The 26,360-nt window shown below is 48.6% G+C and overlaps 10 protein-coding genes across 16 annotated transcripts; 5 read left to right on the top strand and 5 right to left on the bottom strand.

Moving 5' to 3' along the window:
• The first annotated feature begins 123 nt into the window (after positions 1–123).
• FOIG_14704 (uncharacterized protein) lies at positions 124–931 on the top strand. The gene has a single exon (XM_031215987.1). The coding sequence runs from the start codon at positions 215–217 to the stop codon at positions 749–751; it is 537 nt and encodes a 178-aa protein (XP_031054363.1). The 5' UTR covers positions 124–214; the 3' UTR covers positions 752–931.
• FOIG_14703 (uncharacterized protein) lies at positions 888–7,323 on the bottom strand (the record flags this gene model as incomplete). The annotated part of the gene is made up of 7 exons (XM_031215986.1): positions 888–1,219; positions 1,273–1,505; positions 1,582–1,702; positions 1,758–3,980; positions 4,037–6,679; positions 6,730–7,127; positions 7,205–7,323. 7 exons carry the CDS (start codon positions 7,321–7,323, stop codon positions 1,032–1,034), a joined length of 5,925 nt encoding a protein of 1,974 aa, XP_031054362.1. The 3' UTR covers positions 888–1,031.
• Positions 7,324–7,750: 427 nt separating this feature from the next.
• Positions 7,751–9,730, top strand: FOIG_14702 (uncharacterized protein). The gene is made up of 2 exons (XM_031215985.1): positions 7,751–8,516; positions 8,580–9,730. Exon 1 carries the CDS (start codon positions 7,994–7,996, stop codon positions 8,507–8,509), a length of 516 nt encoding a protein of 171 aa, XP_031054361.1. The 5' UTR covers positions 7,751–7,993; the 3' UTR covers positions 8,510–8,516; positions 8,580–9,730.
• FOIG_14701 (uncharacterized protein) lies at positions 7,779–9,965 on the bottom strand. Its single transcript, XM_031215984.1, has 2 exons — positions 9,607–9,965; positions 7,779–9,549 (listed from the first exon to the last, which is right to left on the bottom strand). The coding sequence occupies exons 1-2, from the start codon at positions 9,724–9,726 to the stop codon at positions 8,911–8,913; spliced, it is 759 nt and encodes a 252-aa protein (XP_031054360.1). The 5' UTR covers positions 9,727–9,965; the 3' UTR covers positions 7,779–8,910.
• A 198-nt stretch (positions 9,966–10,163) lies between these two features.
• Positions 10,164–12,709, bottom strand: FOIG_14700 (uncharacterized protein). Its single transcript, XM_031215983.1, has 5 exons — positions 12,522–12,709; positions 11,923–12,462; positions 11,551–11,876; positions 11,141–11,497; positions 10,164–11,094 (listed from the first exon to the last, which is right to left on the bottom strand). The coding sequence occupies exons 1-5, from the start codon at positions 12,690–12,692 to the stop codon at positions 10,539–10,541; spliced, it is 1,950 nt and encodes a 649-aa protein (XP_031054359.1). The 5' UTR covers positions 12,693–12,709; the 3' UTR covers positions 10,164–10,538.
• Positions 12,710–13,097: 388 nt separating this feature from the next.
• Positions 13,098–16,259, top strand: FOIG_14699 (uncharacterized protein). Of its 6 annotated transcripts, XM_031215982.1 has the most exons (9): positions 13,114–13,313; positions 13,388–13,591; positions 13,656–13,671; positions 13,753–13,773; positions 13,801–13,900; positions 13,950–14,000; positions 14,050–14,770; positions 14,822–15,467; positions 15,516–16,255. In XM_031215982.1, the coding sequence occupies exons 7-9, from the start codon at positions 14,524–14,526 to the stop codon at positions 16,084–16,086; spliced, it is 1,464 nt and encodes a 487-aa protein (XP_031054358.1). In that variant the 5' UTR covers positions 13,114–13,313; positions 13,388–13,591; positions 13,656–13,671; positions 13,753–13,773; positions 13,801–13,900; positions 13,950–14,000; positions 14,050–14,523; the 3' UTR covers positions 16,087–16,255. The 6 variants fall into 6 exon arrangements, with proteins under 6 accessions (XP_031054354.1, XP_031054358.1, XP_031054356.1 ...); XM_031215978.1 differs by having other exon boundaries at positions 13,098–13,773; positions 13,801–14,000; positions 15,516–16,259; XM_031215980.1 differs by having other exon boundaries at positions 13,388–13,773; positions 13,801–14,770.
• Positions 15,512–18,362, bottom strand: FOIG_14698 (uncharacterized protein). The gene is made up of 6 exons (XM_031215976.1): positions 17,954–18,362; positions 17,100–17,903; positions 16,978–17,049; positions 16,833–16,930; positions 16,696–16,780; positions 15,512–16,647 (listed from the first exon to the last, which is right to left on the bottom strand). Exons 1-6 carry the CDS (start codon positions 18,005–18,007, stop codon positions 16,324–16,326), a joined length of 1,437 nt encoding a protein of 478 aa, XP_031054352.1. The 5' UTR covers positions 18,008–18,362; the 3' UTR covers positions 15,512–16,323.
• Positions 18,363–19,930: 1,568 nt separating this feature from the next.
• FOIG_14697 (uncharacterized protein) lies at positions 19,931–22,046 on the top strand (the record flags this gene model as incomplete). Its single annotated transcript, XM_031215975.1, has 10 exons — positions 19,931–20,228; positions 20,283–20,469; positions 20,543–20,715; positions 20,808–21,035; positions 21,083–21,208; positions 21,279–21,394; positions 21,455–21,541; positions 21,587–21,703; positions 21,749–21,833; positions 21,886–22,046. 10 exons carry the CDS (start codon positions 19,931–19,933, stop codon positions 22,044–22,046), a joined length of 1,578 nt encoding a protein of 525 aa, XP_031054351.1.
• A 42-nt stretch (positions 22,047–22,088) lies between these two features.
• On the bottom strand, positions 22,089–24,021 carry FOIG_14696 (uncharacterized protein). 2 transcript variants are annotated; one of them, XM_031215974.1, is made up of 3 exons: positions 23,753–24,021; positions 23,487–23,705; positions 22,102–23,427 (listed from the first exon to the last, which is right to left on the bottom strand). In XM_031215974.1, the coding sequence occupies exons 2-3, from the start codon at positions 23,689–23,691 to the stop codon at positions 22,220–22,222; spliced, it is 1,413 nt and encodes a 470-aa protein (XP_031054350.1). In that variant the 5' UTR covers positions 23,692–23,705; positions 23,753–24,021; the 3' UTR covers positions 22,102–22,219. The 2 variants fall into 2 exon arrangements, with proteins under 2 accessions (XP_031054349.1, XP_031054350.1); XM_031215973.1 differs by having other exon boundaries at positions 22,089–23,427; positions 23,487–24,021.
• A 496-nt stretch (positions 24,022–24,517) lies between these two features.
• Positions 24,518–26,245, top strand: FOIG_14695 (D-aminopeptidase). The gene is made up of 2 exons (XM_031215972.1): positions 24,518–25,978; positions 26,041–26,245. The coding sequence occupies exon 1, from the start codon at positions 24,744–24,746 to the stop codon at positions 25,905–25,907; it is 1,164 nt and encodes a 387-aa protein (XP_031054348.1). The 5' UTR covers positions 24,518–24,743; the 3' UTR covers positions 25,908–25,978; positions 26,041–26,245.
• Positions 26,246–26,360: the final 115 nt, after the last annotated feature.

Raw genomic sequence — 26,360 nt, 5'->3', positions numbered from 1 at the left:
CGTATCATTTTACAAAAGTGGCCATGTGAGCCGATAGATGAAACCTCGAAATGATAAGGGTCAAGTTGATCGACGGGAATAATGCAGATTATGGAAGCTGATATAGTAGCGGTATGCTATAGACTCACCTGTGAGAAGTATTTAGAGCCTTGAGTATCAACATTTCCACGAGGCGTGCTCATCACCACGGTATTCATTCTCACGAACATTCGTCATGCGGTTTTCTACTATGTTCACTGCCCTCGTGGCATGCGTTTCCACCACTTCAGCCGCCATCAACTGGTCCCTAGAGAAGGTCTCCAACCCATCAGCCGACCAAGCCGATGCCTACAGCCGCATTGAGAATGCCATGCGCCTCGCAGCAGCGCGATACAACCGTTTGGGTAGAGCCACTAAGACCATTCGCGTCTCCTACGTTCCTGGCGTCCCAACAGCCGATGCCAACTTCAATGGCAGTCTCCGCTTCGGTTCCAACAGATCTTACATGAGCGAACGCACCGCTTTGCATGAGATCTCTCACACTCTTGGAATTGGCCAGACTGCGGCTTTTGATAGAAAGTGTGCTGCGAATGACTGGCGCACAGCGACTCCCCTGCTTCAATCTTGGGACGGTGCTGGTGTTCGTATCAACTGTGGCGGAGGACATATTTGGCCCTATGGTCTTAACTATGATAATGAGTGGAGTGAGACGAACGCCAATCGACATGTTCAGCTTGTGAATGCGATGATAGCCGACGGCCTTCAGGGCTGAATTCGTCTTTCACCAAAGGTCAAATTTTAGGCCTTGTCGGCTGAAGGAAGGGCTTTGATAGATACGGATGAGATACGAATTTGTTTGCAGTTTAAGTTCACTTCAAGAGAAACATATTACATCGATATTACTATTGCCACCTTGATTGAGAGTGGAGAGCATTCAGAGACCCGTTCCTGACAACACTTGTATGGTCCATAAGTCCTATGATGGCTGACGAATCCCGTGCTCGCTTATCCGCATGCCGAGCAACCCATCAAGAAGTTTATTCGCCTGAAACCTACTCCGATGGCTGCATTTTCTGTTCTGAAGGCCGTCCATCGTATGGTCCTTTAAAACAAAAAGGATATCCTTCAGGAGCTCGCAACGCAACGCGGATTCGCATCTCAGTTCCTTGGGTATTGGCACCAAATCCTAGACAAGGATAGAATTTGCCCGTCAAGAAGTTGTGATTTTCAAACGCATTGCCTAGTTTTGAGTCAGAAGTGCTTCCTTTATCCTGCTGCACGGCATGAACTTACCAGAATCAAGGAGGACCCCATTCTTCGTGCGATATCCCTTACCAGTTTCGAAATTCATACCACAGCCTACAACATCGCCTACTTCGAAAGTCTGGTCACTTTCTCGATTTGTACGCCATCCTTCCTCTACAAATAATCCACCATCATCTCCATGATAGGCCCACGATCCTTCATGCCAGCCTGGCAGCGACTTTTGAGGAACGAAAGACTGACAGAAGCCAAAAACACAGTGACTTGATTCAAAACATTAGCACAATGTGAAGCAAAGATGTATGAACAAAAGAAGCAAGAGACATGGGAATGACTCACGTTTGATTGCTAACATGGAGGACCTCTATTTCATAGTAAAAGCATTCCGAGTCGGGAGGAATCGCCTCTTGAGTGCGAAGATAGCAACCCATCCCGTCTGCTGTTGGCGGCACACTAACGTCTAATTGAGAATATGTATCAGTAACAAGCCATAGCGCAATAGAGAAACCACCAACCTAGGATGAAAGAAAATGATGGCCTTTCTGCGTGACATGGTGATGTCGTAAGTTCTGGTCCCTCGTAAACATTAATGAAAGTCGATGGTTCGCAGTACTTATGTGTAGTGAGGTCTCTTGTGGAAATGTCTTTGCGAAGAAGCTCTTCGAGTTCCTTGTGACGGTACCTGGCAGCGACATCGGCGGGTGTCCAGTTGTCTTCGTCAAGTTCATGAACGTTCATACCACTATGGCGAAGTGCTTCGATCCTCTCTTGTCGACCAGCTTCAGCCAGTCTATGAATAGGAAACCGCAATTTGTGTTTTGGATTAAGGATGGCGCGCTCCCATTCTTCCCAGAGTTCGACGCTGTCGACCAAACTAGCGTGTTTCTGAACAATTCGTTCCCAGCCACTCATGAAGAACACGGTAGACTTCGTGTGATGGTGCAACAGTAATGTGGTCAGACACCTCGGATGTGATTGTTCAAAAGCGAACTCTAGAAGATTGAGACCATCACACTTGGCTGCACCCAATCCACGCATAATTCTGGGGTCATCGAGCAGCATTTCCAGAATTTCATGGTTCTCGTTGACCATAACGAAATGGAGTGGCGTAAAATTGCTGTATCTTGTGGCTTTTCTGTTAAGGTCTAGCTTGTCTTCAAGTTGGACTGACTTGCGAGCCTCGAGCAATAGCTTGACGACCTCGGTACTGTTTCCTTGGCACGCCCATGCTAGGGGTGATTTATCAAACCGCGAATCGCCTTGATTGATGTCAAAGCCACCATCTTGTTGTTCAGCCATCTCGAGGACCGTTGAGATGAATCTCAGTGGGCCGCCATTCAGACATGCCCACATGAATGGTGTCAAATACTGTTTCTCAGTAATGACTTGAGGGTCAGCGCCGCTCTTTAGGAGAAAAATACTAGCATCTTCCTCGCCTTGCATAAGTGCTAAGAACAATGCTGTATGTCCCTTCTCATTCTGGTCCCTGATGCAGTCAGGTGACCTCTTCAAAAGTTTCCTGGCAACATCTTCTCTCCAGGTAAATGTTGCTCCACCAACCTGCAGCCGAAGTCCTACTGCATAATGAAGAGCATTGTTGCCTTCGTCATCCTTGATACCCGGATTAGCCCCTTTCTCAACAAGAACAGAAACTATTGAGCTCTTGAAGCTCTGACACGCAACATGTAGCGGCGTACAGCCCCGTTGATCCTCGACGTCGACATTTTTCATGGCTGACACAAGCCATTTGACGATCTTCTCTCGATCCTCGTCGTTGCAGCTTTTGCACTCAAGCACATAGTGCAATGGAGACTTTCCGTCCTTATCCACATCATTTGCAGCTTGCTTGTTAATCATGGACTGGACCATTTTCGCTTCGCCATGGGAGCAGGCAAACATCAATGGAGACTGATCTTTTGCCGCATTAATACCTGCTTTTGCTCCAAGTCCCAGCAAACAATCGACGAGCTTCTTGTCCTTACGCTTGACGGCGAGGTGCAGCGGGGTCTCGCCATTGTTGTTGCTGTTGTCGATTGTCGATTTGTGTTGGTCCTTCAATCTTTCTATCGAGTCTTCGTCTAGGAACTTGATCGCGAGATGCCAAATAGATTGGCCTTCATTGTCTTTTCGCTCGAAGGCTTTCGAGTGAACCTTAAGAAGTAGTTGCCCGACTGATCTTTGCACGTCGTTCTCGTCGTCAAGGTACGAGAAGAGCGATTTCCCATGGATATCGAGAGTATATAGGCTGAACTTGAGCTTGCCGTTGTAAATTAGCTTTTGACAGCACTCATACTCACCCTTCGCGACGGCGAAATGAACTGGATTCCGCTTCCAATAATCTGTCGGTAGTTCGAATTCCTGTAAATGGCCAGTATTCGTAATGACCTCGATGCACTTTGGGTGACCTCCCAGCACAGAAAGGTGTAATGGGGTCATCCCATCTAATCCTTTCGTTTCTAGGCTTGATCGTGCATCCTGATCTGACAGGCTTGCTAACAGTCTCTGAAGAAAACTATGGTTTCCTGTCAAGCAAGCCACATGAATTGGGCTTCTGCCAAGATTGTCGAACCACCATGTCTGTGGGTGGCTCTGCCGCATAAGGGCTTTGAGACAACCATCAAGGTGACTGTTACGCATGATGTGATGCTGGCACTCCTCGACAAGGTTAAACTCCTTGCAAGAAGCAGCATAATGCAGAGCTGTCCAGCCAAATATGTCTCGCTTCTTCCAATCCTTCCCTAAGTTCTAGTAAGTAAGAAAGCTCTCCGTGCCTCCGTGATACAGTGTCTCATACCTTGAAATGACCGCAGATCTATAGGGGCCATGTTGGAAGCCTGGTCATGGAGAAACGTGAATCTGATTTGTTTCATCAAGCTTTCCTTCTCGTCGTCATACACGTGCGACCAAGGTTTCTTTATCTCCCCACAGCGGCTCTCAAGCTTACAGAGGAAGTCTTTTCGTCCTTGCAATTCGTAAAATACCGAGAGTTTCTTGACTGCGTCTGGGTAGAACTGAGAGATATGATCCAACAGCTTTTGAATGTCGCCAGAAGACTGTCGGCTAAGAGACTTGGAGTTCGCACTGGAGTCATCCGGCTTGGGAGCGGAGGCTCTATCATCCACTACAGGCAAAGCCTTCCCATAAGCCATATTTTGATCATCGAGAGCCATCAGGTAGATATAGTCCAATGCGTGGACTACTGAAGCCAATGATAGGTAGTCGTCGAAACGGCATATAGAATCCTTTGCCATGAACTTTAGGAGAGCCAAGTAAGCTGGTGCGTCTTTTACCCATGAGCTTCGCCCACGCAGGCCAGGCAAGTCAAGTTTCAGTACAACGTCGTTGGGGAGAACATCTTTGAGGCTAAAGATGGGGATGAGGCACAAAAGTATGTCATCCAGTACTCCAAGACCCTCTTTCTCAGCATGAAGCGCGAATCTGGTCAGTTTAGTATGGCTCAGCTTTCGGCCTGTGCCAAGTTTGCTTGACTCCAAATCTAAGGGCTTAGGTGGTTGAATGCTGACAGATTCGTGGATGTTTATGGAGCCTTGATCGAGGAAGTCTTTCGGTAGTTGATCCAGATCAACAACCGTCCATACGAAACTAGTGAAGAGGTGCTGGGCAGCAATGGTGGCTAGGCCAGCCGTAGAGTGCTGTACGAGTAGCTTGTGAGTGTTTTCAGGCTGGAGTGGTCCCATAAAGCCAATAACCATATTGATATCATCATGCCCTGGATCATCGCAATGATATGAAGCCTCGCAAGTTTGATGCCTGGAGCTAGTTGTTCCCTCCTCCATTTTCTTGGCCATGGTAATCTCGGTCACAGCCGGATTGCCCACCCACCACTTGATGTCTCGCTCCAAGACACCGCGTTGGTCACTAGGGCCAAGAATCCTGCAGTAGTCAACTCCCAGTGCTACACCAGCTTTGGATCTTTGCCAGTCAGTATGTTCTTTGTCCTTCGTTTTTGCCGCTTTAGTTGCATCCAGGTGGGCCATCCATAGTGACAAGATGGCTTCAACCTCGCCAACTTTGATCTTCCAGCCACTTGAGCCTTTCTTCGTGATTGCAAGTGTCACAACACATCGCTTATCTTTCGAGTCTTTCATAGGAACTTTCCATTCTATTAGATTCTTGTCCGACGCAACAGGCATGAACTCGTCCAGAAATCGCTCGATGGAACGAGCTAATGCCAGAGCTGGCTTGAATGCTTCCGTCTCCCATCGAACTAGATCTCCTAATCGCTTTCGAACAAGCATGATCCGCTGAGCCTCGTTAGATTGATCGGACTGGGAAGAAGTAGAATCCTCCTTAGTCAAGCTCGAGACACTTTGATTCAAACAGTGTCCAATACGAAATGAGTATATGCTCTGTAGTCGATGCTTTGCGGTATCAACTCTCCACGTCCAGTCTTTTTGAGGAGGCTTAAAAGGTTGGTTAGGAGGTCGTGGGCTTGAGAATTCGACGAGTTGAGTAGCGAGTAGGTCTAGCTCATACCGAGAAGGTGCATGGCAATAGTTTGGATCGTCTCCGAGCCTTCGGCGGACTAGGGCCCTGATTATAGCCATAGCGATAATGGCACCAAGCTGAGCAACAGCACAAGGCCATGGTAATCCCCTGAGGCCAATGAACTGAATTGTGAAACCCGCACCACCAGCGAAGATCGCAGTTACTGCTAGAAAGTCTGACTCCAGTCTCCGGTCTTCGTCAGAATCGACTGGCGTTTTCGCTGTTGGCTTGTTGGTTGTTTCGTCATCAATGGGGTCGGTTTTGATTTGGCTAGATCCTCTGTTTCCCGTGTCGTTCATTCCCGAGAGAACATCTTCTCGTCGACTAGAAGTTGAGATAAACTGCTTATTTCGGGAAGAGATCACGTAGGAGTCGAAGTCCTGATCACTGACGCGCTGCGTCCGTTGTACCCAAAACAAATCCATGGATTGATCCCGGACTTCAGAGGGCTTCCGTGTCTCATTAGTGATGCCTGAGCTGGGCCTCCATTTGAACTCCTTTGTGCTTCGTTCAATAGCAACAGAGCATGCAAGCATACCAATGAAAAGAAGAACCGAGCCACCGATATAGCAGGGAAGTCCCCAAGGTTGAGACTCGTAGCCCTCAGCACGGTAAGGGACTACACCAGCTATGACAAGAAGGGATGCCTGCAGAATGACTGCAACAATGGCGGCCAAGTGGAGTTCAATGCTTCTCCGTCTTGGCGATATCTTCTCGGTTGCAATGTTCAGCTGTAGATTGGGGGATTTCAGGGAGTCCCAGTACTTGGGAAACCTGTCGTTCTTTTGCAATGGATTTGCCCTTTTGATCCTCGAGACAGAACGACTAAACCCGGTTTCTGCTTGCTCAACATCCTTTTTGCGAGTATCCGTACCTTTGAATGACTTCAACCAGTTTTGTGCCGCCAGGTCAAGTTCATCGGTATAGCCTAGCATCCGGTCAACACTTACGGGAGAAGCTCATACTTTCACGCCATACCTTCCTTGCATAAAATGCCTTCTTGAGATGCGGATTTCAGAGTATGTATGCCGTATGATTGATTTTGCGCACCCTTCTTCTCCTTCAGGAGTTCATCGGGGAAAACGATAAACTGAGCAATTTCGGGCTGCCCCATTGTTCGAACGATGCCTCTTCCATTGAACAATTCACCGACCTCGGCTGAAGTGGAAGACATGTACTCAATCTCCGCAGCCGCCTTGTTCTCACGAGCACGACCGATGAAGGCTTTGAGAAACTTGTGACCTTGGACCCGGATCGCACCAGCAATTGCCGTCATGATGCCCAACGGAACGCATGCAAAGATGACATGATCGTACCAGGTGAAGGTCTCACTTAGGAATTGTCGAGCAAACTGTTCACCGAATAGTGCGAGGACGCTGGATAGCTGGGTGAGCTCTCATTGTCGAGCAGTTGGAAGAACGACCAAGCAGAATATCAAGTGTCGGTGACTTACGGGCCAAGGTCGGAAAAGACATTCATAAGAAAATCAGTATTATCATCATCGGCAAGTGCCTCTACGACCAGTAGGAGTAGCAGGGCAAATGAAAGACGGAGAGAGCTTTTAGTGTGCATCGTGGCGTGTTTCAGCAACACTGTAATCGCGAAATTGACACGAAAAACGAGAGACGCTAGAGATCGGGTTGATGGGAAATGAAGTAATCAAGGTTGCCTCGCTCTAAACTATCATTGAGCCGCATTGCACCACTACCCATGCCAGAATCCCTGTGCTGGTATCCAGTTGGCGACTGAGAATCGCCCAATATGAGCATGCTTGCAGCGGCTGAAAAGCAGGCTCTGGTAATAGATTGTTGTCAGTGGCTGCTCATCCAGGCTGTCTCCTCTGTTGCTGACGGGCTGCTTATCCGTCCGGGGTTATTATTGGTGAAGGTGTAGAGCGTGATGCGTGAATTAATACCCACGAATAATTGCGTTGAAATACTGAAATGGTGGTCACATAACGTAAGATTTGCGTAGGGTAGCATGGACGTGTGTCGACTGGACCATGATAGAGTTGAAGGAGCGCAAAAGCTGTCATTGCCATATGTTAAATATGGTGTAATAGATTGATAAGAAAGGTCAGTTTAGCGAGATTAGATGGGTGAAAATAAGCTTCTTTTTCGCGAGCATGATTAGTTTTAGATGTGGGGTCGGTTGCGCCATATTTTCATCATGAATTTTTATTTAAAGGCGATTTCTGGACTGTATCTGACGCATCCGATGACTTTATCACCGAAAATACGACATGTCTAATATCACCATTCAGCCAGCGACGCATGATGAGATCCCCAGTGTCGTGGATTTCATAACAAAGGCCCGAGCGGACATGTTCCCGTTCCTCGACCAATCATCCAGTGATCAAATGGCCCAGAACGAACTAGACATCTTCAAGGACAGATATCTTGACCATCCTCAAGGCGCGTTTTTAACAGCTTGTTCCGATGGGCGCCTGATAGCGACAATCGGCTACGTTGCTTACGATGGTCGCTTCTCACATATCACTCTCGAACCTGAGAATGTTGTCGAGATACTGAGATTATACGTTGAGCCTGAATGGCGTCGCGCAGGGCTAGCTTCCAAACTGCTCGACACGCTAGTCGAGACCGCCCGGAAATCTAGCGTCAAGCAGCTTTACCTGCATACGCATCCGTTCTTACCCAACGCGATCGACTTCTGGAGACGAAAAGGGTTCTCGATAATTACGGTGGATGAGGATCCAGTATGGCAAACGACGCATATGAGACGGTCGCTCCAGGACTGAAGTCACGGTAATGAGGTGTCCTACGCGCATGGTATCTCGGATAATGCTGACCGCGTATCGTTGTTACCAGGTTCTTGTGTCAGACGTGGAGATCAAGACATCATTTAGCGGGGTTTAGTTCATGACCTGCATATGCAGGGAGAGCAAGTTCACCACGATCGGGGCTGAGTCGACGTACCGAAGACACTTCTCGAAACTTCCTGGACCTATTAGATATCAGCGCAAGCAAAATCATTGGATATTGTACAGTCTTCGGCTTGTCATAGAAAGTTCAACTGATGAGTGTCGCAGGGTATATGTATTCATGTCTAACGTGAAACGTCAATATTCTTCCGGCTCGTATCAATTACAAAAGATCATGTCTTGTTCTTCAATCCTTCCCAGCGTCAATCGCGGGGCACTTAGTATCGGGTACCACCGTAGCCCTGCTGGCCATATCCGCCTTGACCTCCGTATCCGCCCTGGCCTCCGTAGCTCTGGCCACCGCCGTAGCCCTGATCTCGGCCACCATAGCCGCCTCCGCCATATGAGCTAGAGCCTCCATAAGAACCGTCTCCATGTCCATGTCGAGAGGAGTTGTCATACTGAGACTTTCCATAGGCCAAGTCATCGTCCTTTCGTCGACGTCGCTCATCACCAGAGTCGGAGTCACTGCTACTAGTTGAGTCGCCGGTGAAAGCTCGAGGGCGTCCGTCGCGGTGATGCTTCCTGTTCTTCTCCTTCTTGTGCTTCTTGAACTTGTGCTCGAGGAAGTTTGCGCCAATGGCACCAGCAGCGGCACTGGCTAGACTGCCGAGAAGACCGCTACCAGCTGTGTGAGCGGCCCAGCCGGCTGCACCGCCTCCTGCAAGTGTAGCACCCAGTCCGCGCTCTCCGTCCGGACCTCCCGGGCCACCCGGACCGCCGGGACCACCTGCACCGTCGGGGTATTGGTTGGGTCCGCCGCCGTATTGTCCGCCTTGGTGTTGGCCGTACGATTGATCACGGTTGTCGTAGCTGGGCTGGTTGGAGCCGTAGTTGGATCCTTGAGAGTATTGTTGCTATTGAAGCTCTGTTAGTAACTGCAGCTGGAGCTCGGAGCTTGATAGATAGCTTACCTGCTGAGGATAGCCCTGTTGTTGTTGGCCATAGCCTTGTTGTTGTCCGTAACCACCACCTTGCTGTTGCTGCTGGCCGTATCCACCTCCACCACCACTGTAGTAATCTTGAGCTGACATGTTGTTTGTGTTGTTTATGTGTATTCGCGAAGTTGTACTGTAATTCTAGCTTTGAACAGTGATGTAAAGTGAGGGGTCAAGCTCTACTTAAGTAGACACTGTCGTCATCAAGCCATTCAGCTCCAACAAGGTTTATTGATCTTGGCTGATGTGATCTCGCTCTGGGCAATGGTGGCGCAGTTGCCCGAACCAACATGTTTGCGGCGCGGGTCTCGGCACTCGCGGTCACTTGGCAGCCGGATGCATCGGCATGCTGTGGCTCGGCGTTCGGACATGCACCAAATGACCCCGGGGCTGAGCCACCTCACATCGGAATCGCCGAATCATGTTTGTCATGATGAGCATATGCCTGTGGCTGGTGATCTACTTGGCATTACCTTAGGGACGCGTAAGATGACCCTCAAGGCCAAGACACCAAAATCCACTCATAGCTTAGCGTTCAGCGCTGAGATTTACCATTATCAGAAGATGGGACTATAAATAACATAATGTCTCAGACGGAATATGATGGCAGTTCAGTATAGTCGCCTAAATTGATAAGATCATCTGATACGGTATTCACGTGCTGCCACTGAGCCTCTAAGTGAAGCGATCACAAAACCTCGATATCCCGTGACCCCACCATATAATGTCGCCATCGAATACGAGGAGCCATACTAAGAATCATGCATGATTTTGATGGTCCTGAAATCGGTGGAATAGTATGGCTCAGAAGCGAAGATAATGGAAGAGTGATGCTAGTCTGATACAAGCATATGACGCAGCCAGAGATCATTTCGCATCTGTTGGCAGGGCTTTTTCGTTCGATATGTTCACGACGACTGTCTGCTTTCTTCCATCGACAGCATCGCCCACTTCTCAATCAAGGTGCCCAAATTCCATATCGAGCATTCTTGGTCGCTTCCATCAGATGCGAGGACTTCCTTGACCTCTCCTCGAGGAGGCAAGGCAAAACTCATTGGCAAGTCCTTCTCAACTGTTTCTTGAGTCCATCCTTCCAGATATTGCCGTGCAGGTTCCGGGATGGACTTGTCCATAGCCCAGACGAAAGCTTGAGTCGCTTGTAGGAGAACTCCACTGAGTCTAATGCTGCGAGAAGACAACTGTGCCATCCGACAACCTTTTGTAAAGAGATCTTGTGCCGCAGTGTCATCGAGTATGGGGACCAGTGTTTGCATTGATATGTACAGTTGATGTGCTACCATTAGGTTCGTAGGCCACTTCTTGATAAACGACGCGATGATGTCGGTGTCATGGCGACAGTGTTGGATGCGGAGGTCCTTGACTGTCGAGCTGTATGGGACACCAAACGGTATCTCGGCAGGCATATACTGAAGCAGTGTATATAGTATTAGGTTCTCGTCCATTCTGTAGTCTTATTAGTGAAGGAAATTTCAGAGAACTAGATCCTTACCTTAGGAAGCATGTTACTGGTGTTAAATTCCGCTCCAGGACCAGCTGGCGAGGTATGTCATGTTTCAGCTGTATAAGCCGAGAAAAGAATAGCCGTCTAGCATGAATATCCTCCTCACTTCCCCGTCTGACTCTCGAGGTCGTGAGATACTGCATGGTCTCGTAGAGAAGTTCGGAAAACGAGCATGCAGCTGCCAATACTCCTGGTGGTCGAGGAACAAGATCAGAGGAATCTTTCCAAGGCCTGTCAAGAACATCCAAATTTCCTTTATGAGTGAATGTGAGAATGGAGAGGAAGGGCTTAGGGATTTGAGGCGGGGGAATAATAGAGGGCTGGTTGTAGAAATAAGCTATCCGGCTAAACGCTCCCAGTCAATACAACGTCTTATGATTGGATTAGCTCGATCCCACCTCTCTAGTAAGAATATTCCCCAAAGCGTCTTGGATATCAGCATCATGTCGTGAGTCTGAGGTGGAACGTTATTCTTTGCTGCCTTATACCTTGCTTCTAAGCGAAGCTGTTTAAGCATTTCATAGGCTGTGAGGCGATAGATCAGACCAGCTCTGTCTTTCCCCGTGGCTGTCATGGTAAGATATATCAGGAGTAGTCCTTGAACAGTTGGTATCGATGGTCGGCCTTGTTCGGAATCGAAATGGCTCTTGGCCTCAGCTAGGAAGCAGTCGGAGAGGTTTCGACCTGTCATCACACCGAATTGTTTCCCTCGTTCAACCATGAGCTACAGTTGTTTAGTGATGGCCCGAGAAAGTCAGCTTGCCACTTACACATCTCTTGGCGCAAATAGCATTCACCAGCAAAGGAGAGCACCATTTCATTTCTGTCTCATCGCCCGCTCTCATCTCATCCACAAAGGTGACCCTATCGAGCACAGGGAAAATATAGGAGTTATCCCAAGTGAAGAAGTCCGTTATTAGCTCTGACACAATCCCATCTCCGGCAACTGCTGTCCATGGCTTGGCAGGAACTTGTATAACACTCGATTCGAATGCTTTCTGGTCGAAAAATGCCAGTCTGGGATCGGAATCCCATGTGTTTGTAGAAAGTTTCGGTAGAAGAACTTCGGCTTGTCTTACAGATTCGAGAACAGTAAGGGGCTGATCCGAACTTCTCAGTCGGTTGAAAATCTCCTGCGCCTCGCACTCTGGCTTCTTATTTATGGCGTCAAATAGTTCTCGATACTGTTGGTTTTCGACTAGCAAGATGTCGTACTTTTTCTGCACGGCGACAGGAACCAATGGGGTTTCGTACGAGCATGCCTCGCTTTTGGAGAAGCAACGGCTACAAGTTGGTTTTCTACCATCGCACTACAGAAAAGCCTCATTAGCATTGCCTATGACTCGTCGAATAGAGATCAATTTCGTACTTTTGCTTTCTTTCGGCGACATCCTTCACAGGCCACGGCGACCAAGACCCTCTTTCTTAGTCTGTGCGGTGGTGATGAGGGCCCAGGCGAGTGGTCTTCCCCATAGATGTATCCTGAGGTCTGCTGAGCGGGTAGGATCGGAACCAGTCTCCTGGTTTCTTGGGGATCCATGGCCAAAGACCCTTTCAGCTGGAGCGAATGATCAGATAATCTGGATGGGGCATAGTGAGACACATGGGGGTGAATAGGTGATCTGATAGAGAACAAAGGACAACTTTTGAGTTTGGTGGGCAGGAAAGGATTCAGCACTGAACGCTAGATGGGATTAATGTGCCCACTGTGTCGGTATTAAAGTCAATAACAGTGATGTCGTGGACTGTTTTTGGCTAGTATGCCAATCAAGCCCGGCGGAGCTCTCCCGGTAATTGTATTGGTTAGAAGCAGGTTTGACAGCTTATTAAACGTCATTCTGACGTCAGGCCGCAGGGTGAAGAAAAGAATCATGCACTTTTGTGTTTCTTTGTATGATTCTGCCACCAAGTGAACTCTCGGTTTTTCTTCAGCATATGCTTCTAATTCCACTAATCAGAGATCAAAAACGAGACTATCACATCTCACTACTTCCTCATCCTAGTCAATATGTGCCGGGAGGGTGCTAAATAGTTAATATTAATGCCGTTCGTTTAACCCACTTGAGAATGTCACCATCCTCGGTGAGCCAGAGACACTCCGCCCTTTTTACATCATGAGTCCTCTGATCTACAGACCTCGGATGGAATTAATCTCTTGATGGTATGAAATGACCCTTCAGATGACCTTGTTTCTTTATGATGTTCATCAGGCGAGCACGTCCCGCCCTGGCTTAGTTGTCAGGCCACGTAATAAGCCAACACAGCTGCCGAATCGATACAGCGCATTCAATGAGTGGATAAGTCGATGTCGTCACTTGAGGAAGGCGCGTGTGAATTTTTTTTTTTTTCGAGTCTTCGAGAATGTTATATCCAGCCCTCACCCGTTGGTCATGGTCTCCACTGCCAACCTACCAGGAAGACAGCCTTCGGACTTGATAAGTAAGATGGCCTATTTGACACCTGAGTCACGGGAAGTGAGTTGAAAAGTAGAACTGATCTTTAGTATTTGGGAGTCTCGGGTTGAGTACACATTATGCTGGAAAAGCTCCTGAAATTAGTGCGCGTCATCAACAATCCTGACATTATCCCCGGTGTGACAGCCCTGGAACGACACAATTCCCGTCCCTTCAATGTTGTTCTACGCTAAGGTCCTCCTTTCAGGGATGGGGCGGCTGGATAGATCGATCTTTTGGTTGTCATCGACACAACGAGATCCGTCCGCCTTGGGCATCCGGCTTTCCAAGATTGGCAGGTCAACTTTTACACCGCCAGGAAGCGCATTAACATATTTCCTCAGAAACTCTTTTTGCATCGCATAAGCTGTGTTACCTCGTATAGCGGCATAATAGTAGGTTCGCGCCCTGAAGCGTAGCACCACAAATTCTCACTACAAACAGAAGTTTTGTCATTCTCTCAGAGGGAAATGACCAGGGTACGGTATCAGAGCCTGTTGTTGGGTTTCAGAAAGGTTGGTCACAAGGCTATGGGGATGGTATTAGAGCTTTAAGCCATGTGCCGTACAACGGTTTCAGAAGTAACTCGTCACAAGGCTGAGATCAAGATGACTTCAATCAGATGCAATCCTGTTGATCTTGTCGTGTTATTTTTGCACCATGTGGTAACATTCGACAAACTGGGCTAGATCAAACGGTTGCCGACAAGGATAACTAATGACTCAGCACATTGATCGGAGAAATTAGGGGCTATCTCGCTATGTTTCAGCCCACGAAAAGTGTCTTCCAATTAATTGACAGTTTACGAGTTTGCAAAAGCCTCTTGTTACATCAGATCATCTGTCGAAAAGGGGGTCTCCAACGCGTAATGACATTTTGACTTTGACACATTTCTTAGCACCAACAAACAGCATTAATATGGCTGCTAAGCTGTTCTTGGTGTTTCTTCGATTAGGCGTGTTCTTTGTGGCTCTCGGCCTCTATCTTCGGCGCATTAACCGTCTCTTGAAAGAGACGCCTCCTCAGGTTGGACAACTTAGAGGCAAGCCTTGGACGCCAGAACTACTGAGACATACCTACGAAGTTCTTGAGAAGTCTCCAATTAACTTTGATGGGCGTTTACCTCCAAAGCTCAACAGACGATACATTGTCACCGGAGGCAACGGTAGGTTCTCTCCGTCCATGAGGTGTTAGTTAGTACTGATGTATGTGCCAGGGCTCGTAGGCGGATACATAGTTCTCCAGTTGTTGGCTCGTGGGACACTGCCTAGGTGTATTCGAATTGTTGATGTTCGACAGACTGAGCGAGATGATCTTCGGGAAGGTCTAGCTGCCCAAGTGGACTATGTGCAGACAGACATTACCTCCAAGGCTGCTGTTGGCGATGCTTTCTCTAAGCCGTGGGATCCGAAAATAGCATCTTTACCACTCACTGTCTTCCATACAGCTGCTGTCATCATACCTGGAGCCAGGTCCAAGTATCTCTACAAGTTTACTGAATCTGTCAATGTACAAGGAACCAAGAACGTCTTGGCTGCTTCTCGTGCAGTCGGCGCCGATATATTCAGCTCAACATCATCAGCTTCAATATCCATCCGACCTGTCGAAGCCTTTGTCGCACCATGGGCAGAGCCGAAGCAATATTGGCAGGTCATGGATACACAGGACTTCGATAAGCCATTACGAGAACATGAGGAATACTTTGCCAACTACGCTGTTTCGAAGGCCATCGCAGAACGCCTCGTATGTGCTGAGAATGAACCTTCTTTTCGTACAGGATGTATTCGACCTGGGAACGGTATCTACGGACATCCCTCCGATAACCCCATCGGAAATCTTCTGGCTAGGGATGTCAATCAAACGTAAGTCTCGTCTAATATCATCTCCGGTTATTCCTAATGCTCTTATAGCTGGGTCCCGCACATCGTACAGAATTTCGTTCATGGCGCTAACGTAGCTGTCGCGCATTTATATCATGAAGCTGCACTAGCGAAAGAAAATTGCACCCAAGCTGGTAAGCCGTTCGTGGTCACAGATGTTGGTCCACCAATCACTTTCGGAGACGTTTATACTGCCGTGGAAGTCTTATCTATTCACCCCTTTCGAAATGTTATCGTGCCGCCTTTGATCATCCTTTTGATGACCCATATCGTCGAATGGTTCATCCTACTTCCTCATCGCCTCCCATTCCTCAAAGGAATACTCCCAGAGGTCAAAGGTGATCTCAGAACAGTTCAGCCCGGGCTCATCACAATATGCACTCATTTGGTAGCATCTGATACTGAGGCTAGGCAGCCTATCTCTGAGGGCGGACTAGGGTACAAAGGACTTTTCACGACACTGGAAGGGGTTGTCTCGGTCATCATGGACTGGAACCGAGAACATGCAGGCGAACAGACCAGAGAAGGAAAGAAGATCTATCAAGGTTCGTTGCGACTGGCCGAGATGTTGGAAGAGGCTGGATCGTCTGTTCCTCTCTAGGACGACTCCCTTCCGTGGAGAGTGAGTTGTCCCAGCATGACCTCAGCTCATTAAATAAATTTTCAAGCTCTGTATAAAGCAATAGTATTATCAAGAGGAATCTCGCTCAGATTATAAAGGCTGTACAACGTGCAATTGCTATATATCGAATCATGAAAATAGAAGTCGTAAACCCTACAGCTCCATCCGTCTTGATCTTCTCATCCGCCAACACTTAGTTCTCATTCTACTGTTTCATCAGTACTTGAAGCGAGGCTGGTCAGTACCAGCAGCCCGTCTGTTTCTCCAGACATAGTACCCATGCATGGCGAGGCAGCCAACGCTCACGAACAACAGTAGACCGGCATTTACCCAGTGCCCGGTGGGATAGCCCTTCTTGGCTTCACTTGCCTTGTAGATCCAGACACCAACAATTTGACCAGGAGCTCCCATGGAAATGTTGAGCGCAATAGCCAAGCCGATGGCCGCCGTGGAGTGAAGGTTGGACGACAGCCAGCCCAGGAGAGGTGGGATACAGGCGAAGGATCCGCACGCCGCCACGATCAGACAACCATAACGAGGCTATAAAGTTAGTGATTTGCATAGGACCAGAGTTTCAGACAAACGTACACTATAAGAATCGGCTGGAAGAGTTGCAGAGGCAATGAAGCCGACAGCACCTATCAAGGAGAATACAGCAGAGTGAAGAGCACGGCTAATGTAAAATTAGAGAACGTTGACGTTAGTGACATTGAATCATTACTCACGCATTGTGTCGGTCTGCTAACCATGAAACAAGCAGTGTAACGACGTAGGCAGCTGCGTAGGGAGGCACGGTCATCAACTGGGCTCTAAGATCCGCAAACTATATGCTGTTAGCTGATGTCAATCTCCAATATTCCTGTTACATACACCGAGGCCGGCTGTGATTGAAGGCGTGAAGAGCGACAGACTGGAGAATGGGGCTGAAATGCCGAAGTAGATCTTGACGCGGTTAGCAAAGGGCCTTACTGTCAGAGAAGAGCAATACGCACCAGGTAATGGCACCAGAGGCGCCATTCTAGCAAAGTTGACTTCGCATCCTCCCATGTCATGGATTTGCTGTCACCATGTGATCCCTGCTCAGAAAGTCTATATGCTGCAATGTCCTTTTCTTCTGCAGAGAGCCAGCTGGCTGACTCGGGGAAATCTGGGAGTCCGAACCAGACGAAAGCTGACGAGATCACGGAGGGGATACCCTCGAGGATGAAGAGCCATCGCCAGCCGGAAAGCCCATGTACCTGGTTCATATGGCCAACTCCATAAGCGATGGCGCCGCCAAAAGCTCCAGCCAGAGTAGCAGATGCCAAGATAGTTGCAACTCGAACCGAGCGCTCTTCAGGCTTGTACCAGAAAGTCAGATAGTATACTAGACCAGGGAACAAGCCGGCCTCAAAGACACCCAGAAGGAATCGCAGAACCGTGACAACAGCATAACTGTGAGCTGCACCAAGACAGATCGTGATAGTGCCCCATGCAAACATGAGGAACGCAATCCATCTGCTCGGCTTCATCTTCTTGAGGAAGTAGTTGGACGGAACTTCGAAGAGAGCATATGCAATGAGGAATACCATGAGTGCAATGGTAAAGTCATAGTTGGTCATGTTTGTTTCCGTGAGAAGATCATGACCGGTCGTATGGTTGAGAACCTTGGCGTTACCAATGTTGGAACGGTCTAGATAGCAGAGCAAGTAGATACCCGCAGCCAAGGGAATGATGCGAACATCTTGCTTGCGCACCAGCTTCTTCTCAAGAGCTGGATCAATTGCCGTGGTGCTCTCTAGCCGAGAATGGGAGTTCTGCTTAGGGATTCAGTTGGGGGCCTTGTTGGAGAAGGCGGGAGACGTACCTTCTCATCACCAGCCATCTCGGGATTGCTATCAAAGTCGTTTCGCGCCGCCATCTTAATGAAGCCGCCTCAAATCTTGAGGATATCCCTTGGCAAAAGTCAGTGAAAACTCTGGCAAAGGAGGAGAAGGGCCAAGAAATAGAAAAAATTAAGCGAGGCGAGAGGACCGTTGCATCTCATCTCGCGGTGACCAGCCGGAGGTAGCTATCCCCGCATAAATCAAGCCCACTTGGTTCCAATTACATACAAGATCTGCATCGTATTCGCGGGGTTGAGGATCTCGGTTTCGGTGGCCGACGCCGAACCCCATGTTTCACGGCGCCGAAAGGTCTGAGCTTTGTACGGATAACCGGCAAAGAATAGATCGATTAACTTGAAGATATCGTCTGGGGAGAAGCTCAGATCGTGAATTGTTCAAGGCTAAATATTGGTTGTCCAATCGGTGCGGAGTAGGTTCAGCCCCCCCCCCAATGCCAAGAGTGACCATTGATATTCCCGTTGATTGCCGCCATTGCCAAGCCTCGGCGTATCCAGTCTCAAGAAAGGCTTGGATCAATTCGATACATGACTCCGTCTTTGCTCTTGTCCATATTTGCCTTGGACTTGGACTGCCTCACAGGTGCAGGTACTAGGGGAGGTAAGAAAGCTTAGGATCTACAGTTATCCCAAAGATAAGTTTAGGATAGACGTGGCAAGCTTAGTATATACTTAGTAGGTCTTTAAACTAGTTACTTTTGGTACCCTTGTGAACTGTCAGAAGTTTTTCTTGCTCCCTGGAAAGGCAGCAAGGCTAGGCCGTCGTAATCGGATCGGTGGGTACGCCCAAGGTCTCAAATCTGAAAGCTGCCTGTGGTCTGTTGTTCCTCTATTGGGGCGATTCCTATGTTCTAATCGTTCCACTATGTTGCTAGGAAGGGAGCTTCCCACATTTGAACACCGGGGCTAATTCCTTCGGCGCAGCATCGTCAACAGCTTAGAAGACTAGCGGAGTTTGGTAGCGTCATGTCTATCAGTGATAGGATAAGCCAACTCCAGAATCTCCAAGTTCACGAGATCTTCAAAGATGTTTCGTAAATTCTGCCGTTGCCATTAGTGGCAGACAAGATCCTATCGTAAGACCATAGGTACTTCTTATCGCGATGCTGATCACTTGCACACCCTGGGCCTCAGAAGTGTTCTGGATTTATTGTAATGTAGGTATGTATATATAATGTATACTAACCACTTCATATGTCGACAGAAACCTCAACAGTTCTGTTGAATCTGGGTTGGGAGGATTCAAGTAGTAACATCGAGAAGTAAGAAAGAGGTAGCGGACACGGCGTTACCATTGGAGCCCTCCTATGATAACAAGTAAAGTAGATAAGCATTCTGTGGGATGATATGATCAAGATATTTCCATTTGGGCTAATGCAATGACTCAGAGGGCTCAAAAGATCACACAGTTACTCGTTCTGATGCATCGTGCAGCGTATCGCCGCGACGATTGATGGAACTCTATATTATGCCGATAAGACTCCACCAGCACCCATAAAAAGGTTGCAAAACACAGAATTTAGTTTCTAGGACCTTGGCAGCTTCTTTAAACGTGATTTTAGCAATCATAGGTCCTTGGGCTATCTGCGACATTTGTCTCCCCCAGACTCCGCCAGACGAATATCCTTCCATACAACGAACCAATAGCCGTCACATACATATACAGCTATTAGCAAGCAATACGTACAAAATATTATGTGCTTTCTTGCTTCATCAGCAACTGCGACACTCTAGCGTGGGTATCTAGAAAGGGCCAATTACGTGGTGCGTAGGTTGACTGACGCGATCGGAGGGAACGATTAGCACATATATTTGGTCACATGGATCAGCATAACCCCGAATCATGGGAATATTGGTATATCTTCCTTCGCCAAAACTATGCAAATGAGGCTTATAGAACTCCTGTAATTATCTTGCATTTTCGTCATTTCATATCACACCATGGCGACACTGAGAAATCCAGGCTCGCAAGGCTACGTGCCCCTGGCCGACGCTTCACCCGAGAGCACTGAGGAGCATGTAGTTTTTGAGCCAGTCAAAACATGGAAAGGATACATATGGGATACCTGGGAGCTACCACAGGATCAGAGGCGTTTACTCTTCAAGGTCGATGCCTTCATCCTGACCTTCGCATCAATAGGATATTTCCTCAAGAACATCGACCAGACCAACATCAATAACGCGTTCCTAAGCGGCATGCAGGAGGACCTGGAGATGTTTGGAAATCAGCTTGTGACTAGTAAGTTCACAAGTGGCATTTCTTCTTGGTATCATTTCTCACATTAAAACCAAGGCACTTCGATATGGACATTTGGCTATGTCATCGGACAGATACCATCGAATCTACTACTGACTCGAGTTTCACCACGATGGGTTATTCCATCGCTTGAAGTGGGATGGGGTATAGCAACCATCTGTACATCAGCAGTTCAATCATACAGAAGTCTTTATGTGCTACGATTCTTTGTAGGCTTCTTCGAGTATGTAGTGTCCTCTCTCCAGCCCCTCGCGGTACCTTTCTGTCGCGCCCTTTGAGTCTAACATCAATACTAGGTCAGGCTTCTATCCCGGAATTCATTACATGCTGGGTTCCTGGTATACGCCGAGAGAGATTGGAAAGCGGGCCATGCTATTCTGGCTGGCTGGCTCGGTTGGTTCCATGTTCAGTGGCTTTCTTCAAGGAGCTGCATATACAAATCTCAATGGCGTTCACGGACGTGCAGGCTGTAAGTACTCGGTTCCAAAGATCTCAGCCGCTCGCTATGCGAAAGGCTTGATCCTGTGATCTGGGAATATCTGACGCTAAGCCTTCCTCTAGGGCGTTGGTTGTTCATCATCGACGGCCTCATTACCATCCCACTGGCGATTGCCGGATACTTCTTCTTTCCGAATCTACCGCAAGATGGCAAGAGAACTTGGTGGACAACTGAAGAGGAACATATTCTGTCAGTCAAAAGGATGCAGGCAATTGGCCGCGCAGGCAAGCAGCCTTGGACAAAAGACAGGGCCAAGAAGGTTTTGTCTAGCTGGCACACTTACCATCTTCGTATGTTGTTCCTCGAGTGTCTCTAAAGCCTCTAAGCTGACCAATAGCGTTGCTGTACATTCTTTGGAACAATGGTAACCCGCAGGCCGCTATGGGTTACTGGTTGAAGAGCTTCAACGGCCAGCCTCCTCCGGTCCCCGGGACCTCGTTCACTGTTCCTGAGATCAATAACTGTAAGTCATTCCTCCAGCCATGCCACTACCATTATTCTTCATGACTTGTAACTAATTCGTGCGTCATCAGTACCTATCCCAAGCACAGCAATATTCCTTGTCATGGCCCTCACCTGGGGCTGGTTGTCAGACGGGCCTCTACAGGGAGCTCGTTGGCCCTTCATATATGCTGGAGCAATACTTATCGTAGGTTTACGGTAATTCTTGTGCTCGAACATGTCTATCTGACGCCTGCAACTCCAATAGATCATCTTCAACATCCTCCTGTTGAATATGCCGCTCTACTCCAATGTAGACGGAAGAAAGGTTGTCTACTGGCTCAGCAAAATTGGCGTACGTTTCACTCCTTTCCTATTACTCCATCTAACACAAACTCAGCACGGTGCCGGTCCTCTGATCCTCAGCTGGATTAATGAAATATGTTCTGCCGATACGGAAAAGCGAGCCCTTATCGTAGCTGCAGCCAACGATTTAGCATATGTTGTACAGGCTGTCGTAAGTTAGTCGCTTACCTATCTCTTGCTTTGACTAATCCTTCAGGTGCCCATGTTTATGTGGAAAACAACAGATTTTCCCGCTGCGAGGAAGGGATACACGTACTCCACCATTTTGCAAGTACTGCTGAGTGAGTGGCCCCTCCCCTCCATATCCTCACGAATACTAACTTACGTGTTCAGTTTTGGAGACTGCTTTTATTCAGCTGTTATTGTGGCGTGATAGGCGTAGGCTCGTGAGGTCTCGTGGTGCCGAGTCGCCGCCTCCGCTCATATACTCGGATGAGGAGGAGGGTGAAGAGGTCAACAAGCCTGGAGAGCCTCACTATTCTCATACTGATTAGACAATGATAGACCACACTGGACTATAGAAGATAGAGACGAAACTTAACGCGGATGGTTGGCATCGAAGGGTACGAGATGTAGTTTCTAAATTCACTAACGTTGCATGTCTAATTCCATTCTTTCTCCAATACCCATACGCCCGGCTATAAATACTCTCTATCCAACACTCTCATTATGCAACAGGACTTCTAGCGGGCAGCGGTGGTGGTGGCCCAGGAGGCGGTGTGATGAAGCTATCAATGGTAGTATACGGCGACTGTGATGATCCATCATACGGCGACCGAAAGTCATCCTCCAGCCGAACATCTTCGTAGATGCTTGACTTGTCGTCATCAAGCTTCTCCGGATGACTCAAACTCTTATCCTCCGGTGTCATACTTGTGATGGGCGTTATCAGGACAGGTTCAGTCTGCGTACTAGCCTCAGATGTCGTATATGTCCTGCTCGGCGTTGAGGCATAGCTGTCTCGATTGCTCCTCGTTCCGGTTTCTAGACTCCTTCTGTAGAACTTTTTGTACGTCGGGCTGTTGGGGCTGGGGTTGTACTCGAAGGCTTGACTTGATGGCCTTGAGTGAGTTGCGGCATCACGGATCTCAAGGCCTTCTTTCTCGAGGGCGAGAACACCGTACGGATCGGGATCTTCTGGGTCCGGAATGCCGAAGACTGTTCCCTCACCAGGAGCCTCGACATCGACGTCTCCTGGCGCGGGTTGTCCTTCCAACTCTTCCATCAATTGCTGGTCGACATCTTCTCGGCCCTCGGCTGCCTTTAGCGTCTCCATGAGCATCTTGATTTCGGGAGGTCGACTTGTTTTACCAGCTAGGATGTCTGCCACTTTAACGCCCTCCTGTCCATAAAAGCGAGCGTTTTCATCTGTTCTCTCAATGATGACCGTACCATCAACTTGAACTCCAGCATAAAATCCTCTTGACTTCAGATAGGTGAAGACTGGTCTGTTCGCCTGCTTCCATTTGCCATCGTTCTCGAGCACTCCGCCTGCTCCGACGGGTCCGGCAACAGCACTGATCTCTCCTCCGAGAGTCGCTCTGATCTTAGCAAATGCATCCAGGGCTTTGCGGTTGTTGATAACAACAACACAATCGTAGATATCGACTCCGACGAGGAAACCAAGACCCGCTGTGTGAAGCAGGATTCCAGATGGAGGAGACCATGAGCCATCCTCCTCGTTTCGGGCTACGAGGACTCCGGATCCGCCGGCCCCAGATACCCAGAGGCCGGTTCGCATGGTAGTAAAGATAGCAAGACCGACAGCATTCTGTATCACCTTTTGGGGAATTTTCTTCAAGACACGCTGCTTCTGCTTGGGACCAGCCTGTTCGCCATCAGCCGGCTTTTCCTCCTCGGTATAGAAGCCATCCTCTGTTATCTGGTCAGTCTGCCTCTCATTTCGCTAAGCTATATCTTTGGGGGGGACTTACTGCAAAAGGATCTCAAAATTCTGGCGGCCTTGTCGCTCTCCTTGTCCAGAGTCGTAGGCCAGAATGCCTCACTGCCGATACGGTTGGAAAGTCGATTGATTGGTGCACCCAGCTTGTCAGCCCAACCCCACACTTTATCAAAGCCCTTTTTGCTTTGGGTCTTTGTCGTGTCCCATGACGGCAGTCTGGCTTTGACTTTCTGCATCTCGACGAGGGTGTCTATTGGTATGAGAGGCGTAAAACAAAGGAGACACGATATCACGCACGGGATTATCTGGAGTCTCAGCTGAGTTCAATACTGGCTGTTATTTAAACGCGTAGCCCAGCAGACGTCATCCCGCCCCGTTGACCAACGTTTGGCCCCGAACTTCCGTCTGTTCCGGGGCTTGCCACGACATCTCACCAACCAGACAAAGCCATGCGGATTGTCCGGCTTGAGATGACTAACATTTGCTCAGTTTTGTCAGAACAGCCTGCGCGAGCTTTTCGGTCGGGAGCGCCGCAGTATCCCGCGACACCGCGATCCCGAGATGAGAGAACACTGGACGCCTCTCTGGACGCCTAGAGGGTTTTTGGGCGCGCAGGGCAGGTTTCAGTGGAATTCGGTGGAGCAGGCGATAAGCGACGCATCAATCAGATGTACTGGCATTGACGCTATAATAACCAGTTAATAGAAGTGCATCTTAACAGATAACAGAGCCCGCTAAGCCCGATCAGGTAATCCTGAACCTGCCAAAGCAGCTCCTCTCCTTAGCACCACTGCGACTTGAAGATCTCAAGTCCTTTTGGGGCTCACTAACAGTACACAAACAGTCGTAACTCCAACATTTGCTTGGAGTTTTTATACACGATTGATTGTGGATAAACAATTAAGCAACCAGTCATCTGTATAGCCGCAACCACCCTTGCTTGCTCATTGAATCCGGAGCTTTGGCCTGAATCTCCTTCTTATCTAGGGTAAGCAATGCAGTGCTTCACCTCTTCCATGGTTCGAGGTCTCCATAGAAGGAAGGCGCCTAAGACATTCATCATCTGAGGGTAAGCTTACGCCTTGGAAAGGCATCCAAAGCCGAAAAAAGGGTTCCCGAAATGCGGGAACTTTTGTTGAAATGCGAAAACCGAAATAGATGACATTATTTATAATCCTCGTGTCTTGCCATAACTGAGTATTGTGTTGTTAACGCTCGTGGTTCAATTACTCTACTTTTATCGCTCTTAATTTACAGCATCCGAGGTACCGACTGTTACAATATCATCATGGGTGGCGGTCTGGATCTCCCCAAGCGAGTCCGTCTCCGCGAACTCCTGCCTGAGCTCTACTTGGGCAGATGGCAGCCAGGTCGTCTAAACTCCATCACCGATGTCCCAGGCGTTCTCGTTCACACCGAGTCAATCCAACCAGACCAGGATGTCAACACTGGAGTCACCGCTATTCTTCCTCGAGCAGACTGGTTCGACTACTCATGTCACGCTGCCATCTTCAAGTTCAATGGCTGCGGGGAGATGACGGGCTCTCACTGGATTGAGGAATCGGGCACACTGACATCGCCGATTATTTTGACGACAAACTCATCCATTGGAGAAGCTTTTCGAGGCGTTTATGACTACGCGACTAAGTATCACGCGACTAAAGAGGGGGACGTTAACTTATTTGCGTTTCCTCTTGTGGCAGAGACATACGATGGATACCTCAACAAGCAAACCCGCTTTGCCTTGACTCCAGATCATGTTGTCCGGGGTATTCGCAATGCGTCTGCTGATGCAGTACCTGAAGGTTGTACTGGAGGCGGCACGGGAATGATATGCCACCGCTTCAAGGGAGGGACAGGATCTAGCAGCCGTGTTGTGCCTGGCTTGGATAGTAAAGGCAGCACAAAAGATTACACTGTTGGCGTACTTGTTCAAGCCAACTATGGACTCAAGGAAGACCTTCACATTGGCGGAGTTCCAGTTGGAAGAATTCTGATCTCAGAGGCTCAAGCGCCTTCTTCATCAGAGACGCCCGCGATTCACGGACCTCACGTCGACGGTAGCATCATCATCATCATCGCTACAGACATTCCCCTGCTCCCAGTTCAGCTTCAGCGACTTGCCAAGCGCGCTACTGTAGGACTGTCACGCGTCGGCGGCTATGGCAGCAATGGTTCAGGCGACATCTTCCTGGCCTTCTCTACAGCCGCCAAGATTCCTATGCAACGTCTGGAAGGGGGAGATTTGGATCCCTTCACACCTACGTCTTTCGAAGTTGGGACAGTGCACAATGAGACAATCAATGGCGCGTTTGAGGCTGTTGCGGACGCGACCGAGGAAGCCATCTGCAACGCTCTGTGTATGGCGAAAACTATGACTGGATACAAAGGGCGCACTGTCGAGGCACTGGATCTCAAGAAAGTTAGGGAGATAGTGACAAAGCGACTGTAAAAAGGTACAAAGATTGGAGTTTGGTCATTCAGCTAGACGCGAAATAAGACACGCGTTAGGTTGGCGAACAAGTGAGTTCAATCGCGACAAAGTCAAGGGCGCGGAGACTTTACCTGAGAGCTGACGGATTCAGGAAGAAGCCGGCTTGATGCAATAACACTAAGATCGAGATCAGTTGAGAGTTTTACCCGTTTGAACTGTCTTTATTCCGCTTCAGTTCTTAGATCAAATCACGCGATGCGACGTGTTTGTTTGGCGTGTTTCATGAACGGGTATGTATCATCTGCTGCGTGATGCCAAATGCTCGCAATCAAGGAAGAATACTTAAGACAATGTACTCTTAGGTGAAAGGCCCCTTCGTGATTGTTTGCATGACCATAGTGAATAAGAGTGCAGCGACCAGGAAACACATAGACCACGTGTTTCATTTTGACGTGTCGCGACATCTTCACA

The sequence above is a fragment of the Fusarium odoratissimum genome (genome assembly GCF_000260195.1).
Source record: "Fusarium odoratissimum NRRL 54006 unplaced genomic scaffold supercont1.43, whole genome shotgun sequence".
Classification (NCBI taxonomy): Eukaryota; Fungi; Ascomycota; class Sordariomycetes; order Hypocreales; family Nectriaceae; genus Fusarium; species Fusarium odoratissimum.
The sequence above is the reverse complement of the archived record's forward strand: the minus strand, read 5'-3'. Positions and strand labels throughout refer to the sequence as shown.

What these genes read in the sequence shown, in the direction of transcription:
- FOIG_14704 (XM_031215987.1), top strand. Translation starts at nt 215, where the DNA reads ATGCGGTTTTCTACTATGTTCACTGCCCTCGTGGCATGCGTTTCCACC.
- FOIG_14702 (XM_031215985.1), top strand. Translation starts at nt 7,994, where the DNA reads ATGTCTAATATCACCATTCAGCCAGCGACGCATGATGAGATCCCCAGT.
- FOIG_14701 (XM_031215984.1), bottom strand. Translation starts at nt 9,726, where the DNA reads ATGTCAGCTCAAGATTACTACAGTGGTGGTGGAGGTGGATACGGCCAG. An exon ending in AACAGGGCTATCCTCAGCAG is followed by an intron (nt 9,550 to 9,606) that starts GTAAGCTATCTA and finishes GAGCTTCAATAG; the next exon opens with CAACAATACTCTCAAGGATC.
- FOIG_14700 (XM_031215983.1), bottom strand. Translation starts at nt 12,692, where the DNA reads ATGGATCCCCAAGAAACCAGGAGACTGGTTCCGATCCTACCCGCTCAG. An exon ending in GTCGCCGAAAGAAAGCAAAA is followed by an intron (nt 12,463 to 12,521) that starts GTACGAAATTGA and finishes GCTTTTCTGTAG; the next exon opens with TGCGATGGTAGAAAACCAAC. An exon ending in CCAGTAACATGCTTCCTAAG is followed by an intron (nt 11,095 to 11,140) that starts GTAAGGATCTAG and finishes ATAAGACTACAG; the next exon opens with AATGGACGAGAACCTAATAC.
- FOIG_14699 (XM_031215978.1), top strand. Translation starts at nt 14,524, where the DNA reads ATGGCTGCTAAGCTGTTCTTGGTGTTTCTTCGATTAGGCGTGTTCTTT. An exon ending in CATTGTCACCGGAGGCAACG is followed by an intron (nt 14,771 to 14,821) that starts GTAGGTTCTCTC and finishes TGTATGTGCCAG; the next exon opens with GGCTCGTAGGCGGATACATA. An exon ending in GCTAGGGATGTCAATCAAAC is followed by an intron (nt 15,468 to 15,515) that starts GTAAGTCTCGTC and finishes ATGCTCTTATAG; the next exon opens with CTGGGTCCCGCACATCGTAC.
- FOIG_14698 (XM_031215976.1), bottom strand. Translation starts at nt 18,007, where the DNA reads ATGGCGGCGCGAAACGACTTTGATAGCAATCCCGAGATGGCTGGTGAT. An exon ending in TTAGCAGACCGACACAATGC is followed by an intron (nt 16,781 to 16,832) that starts GTGAGTAATGAT and finishes ATTTTACATTAG; the next exon opens with CCGTGCTCTTCACTCTGCTG. An exon ending in TTCCAGCCGATTCTTATAGT is followed by an intron (nt 16,648 to 16,695) that starts GTACGTTTGTCT and finishes CTAACTTTATAG; the next exon opens with CCTCGTTATGGTTGTCTGAT.
- FOIG_14696 (XM_031215973.1), bottom strand. Translation starts at nt 23,691, where the DNA reads ATGCAGAAAGTCAAAGCCAGACTGCCGTCATGGGACACGACAAAGACC. An exon ending in AATTTTGAGATCCTTTTGCA is followed by an intron (nt 23,428 to 23,486) that starts GTAAGTCCCCCC and finishes ACCAGATAACAG; the next exon opens with AGGATGGCTTCTATACCGAG.
- FOIG_14695 (XM_031215972.1), top strand. Translation starts at nt 24,744, where the DNA reads ATGGGTGGCGGTCTGGATCTCCCCAAGCGAGTCCGTCTCCGCGAACTC.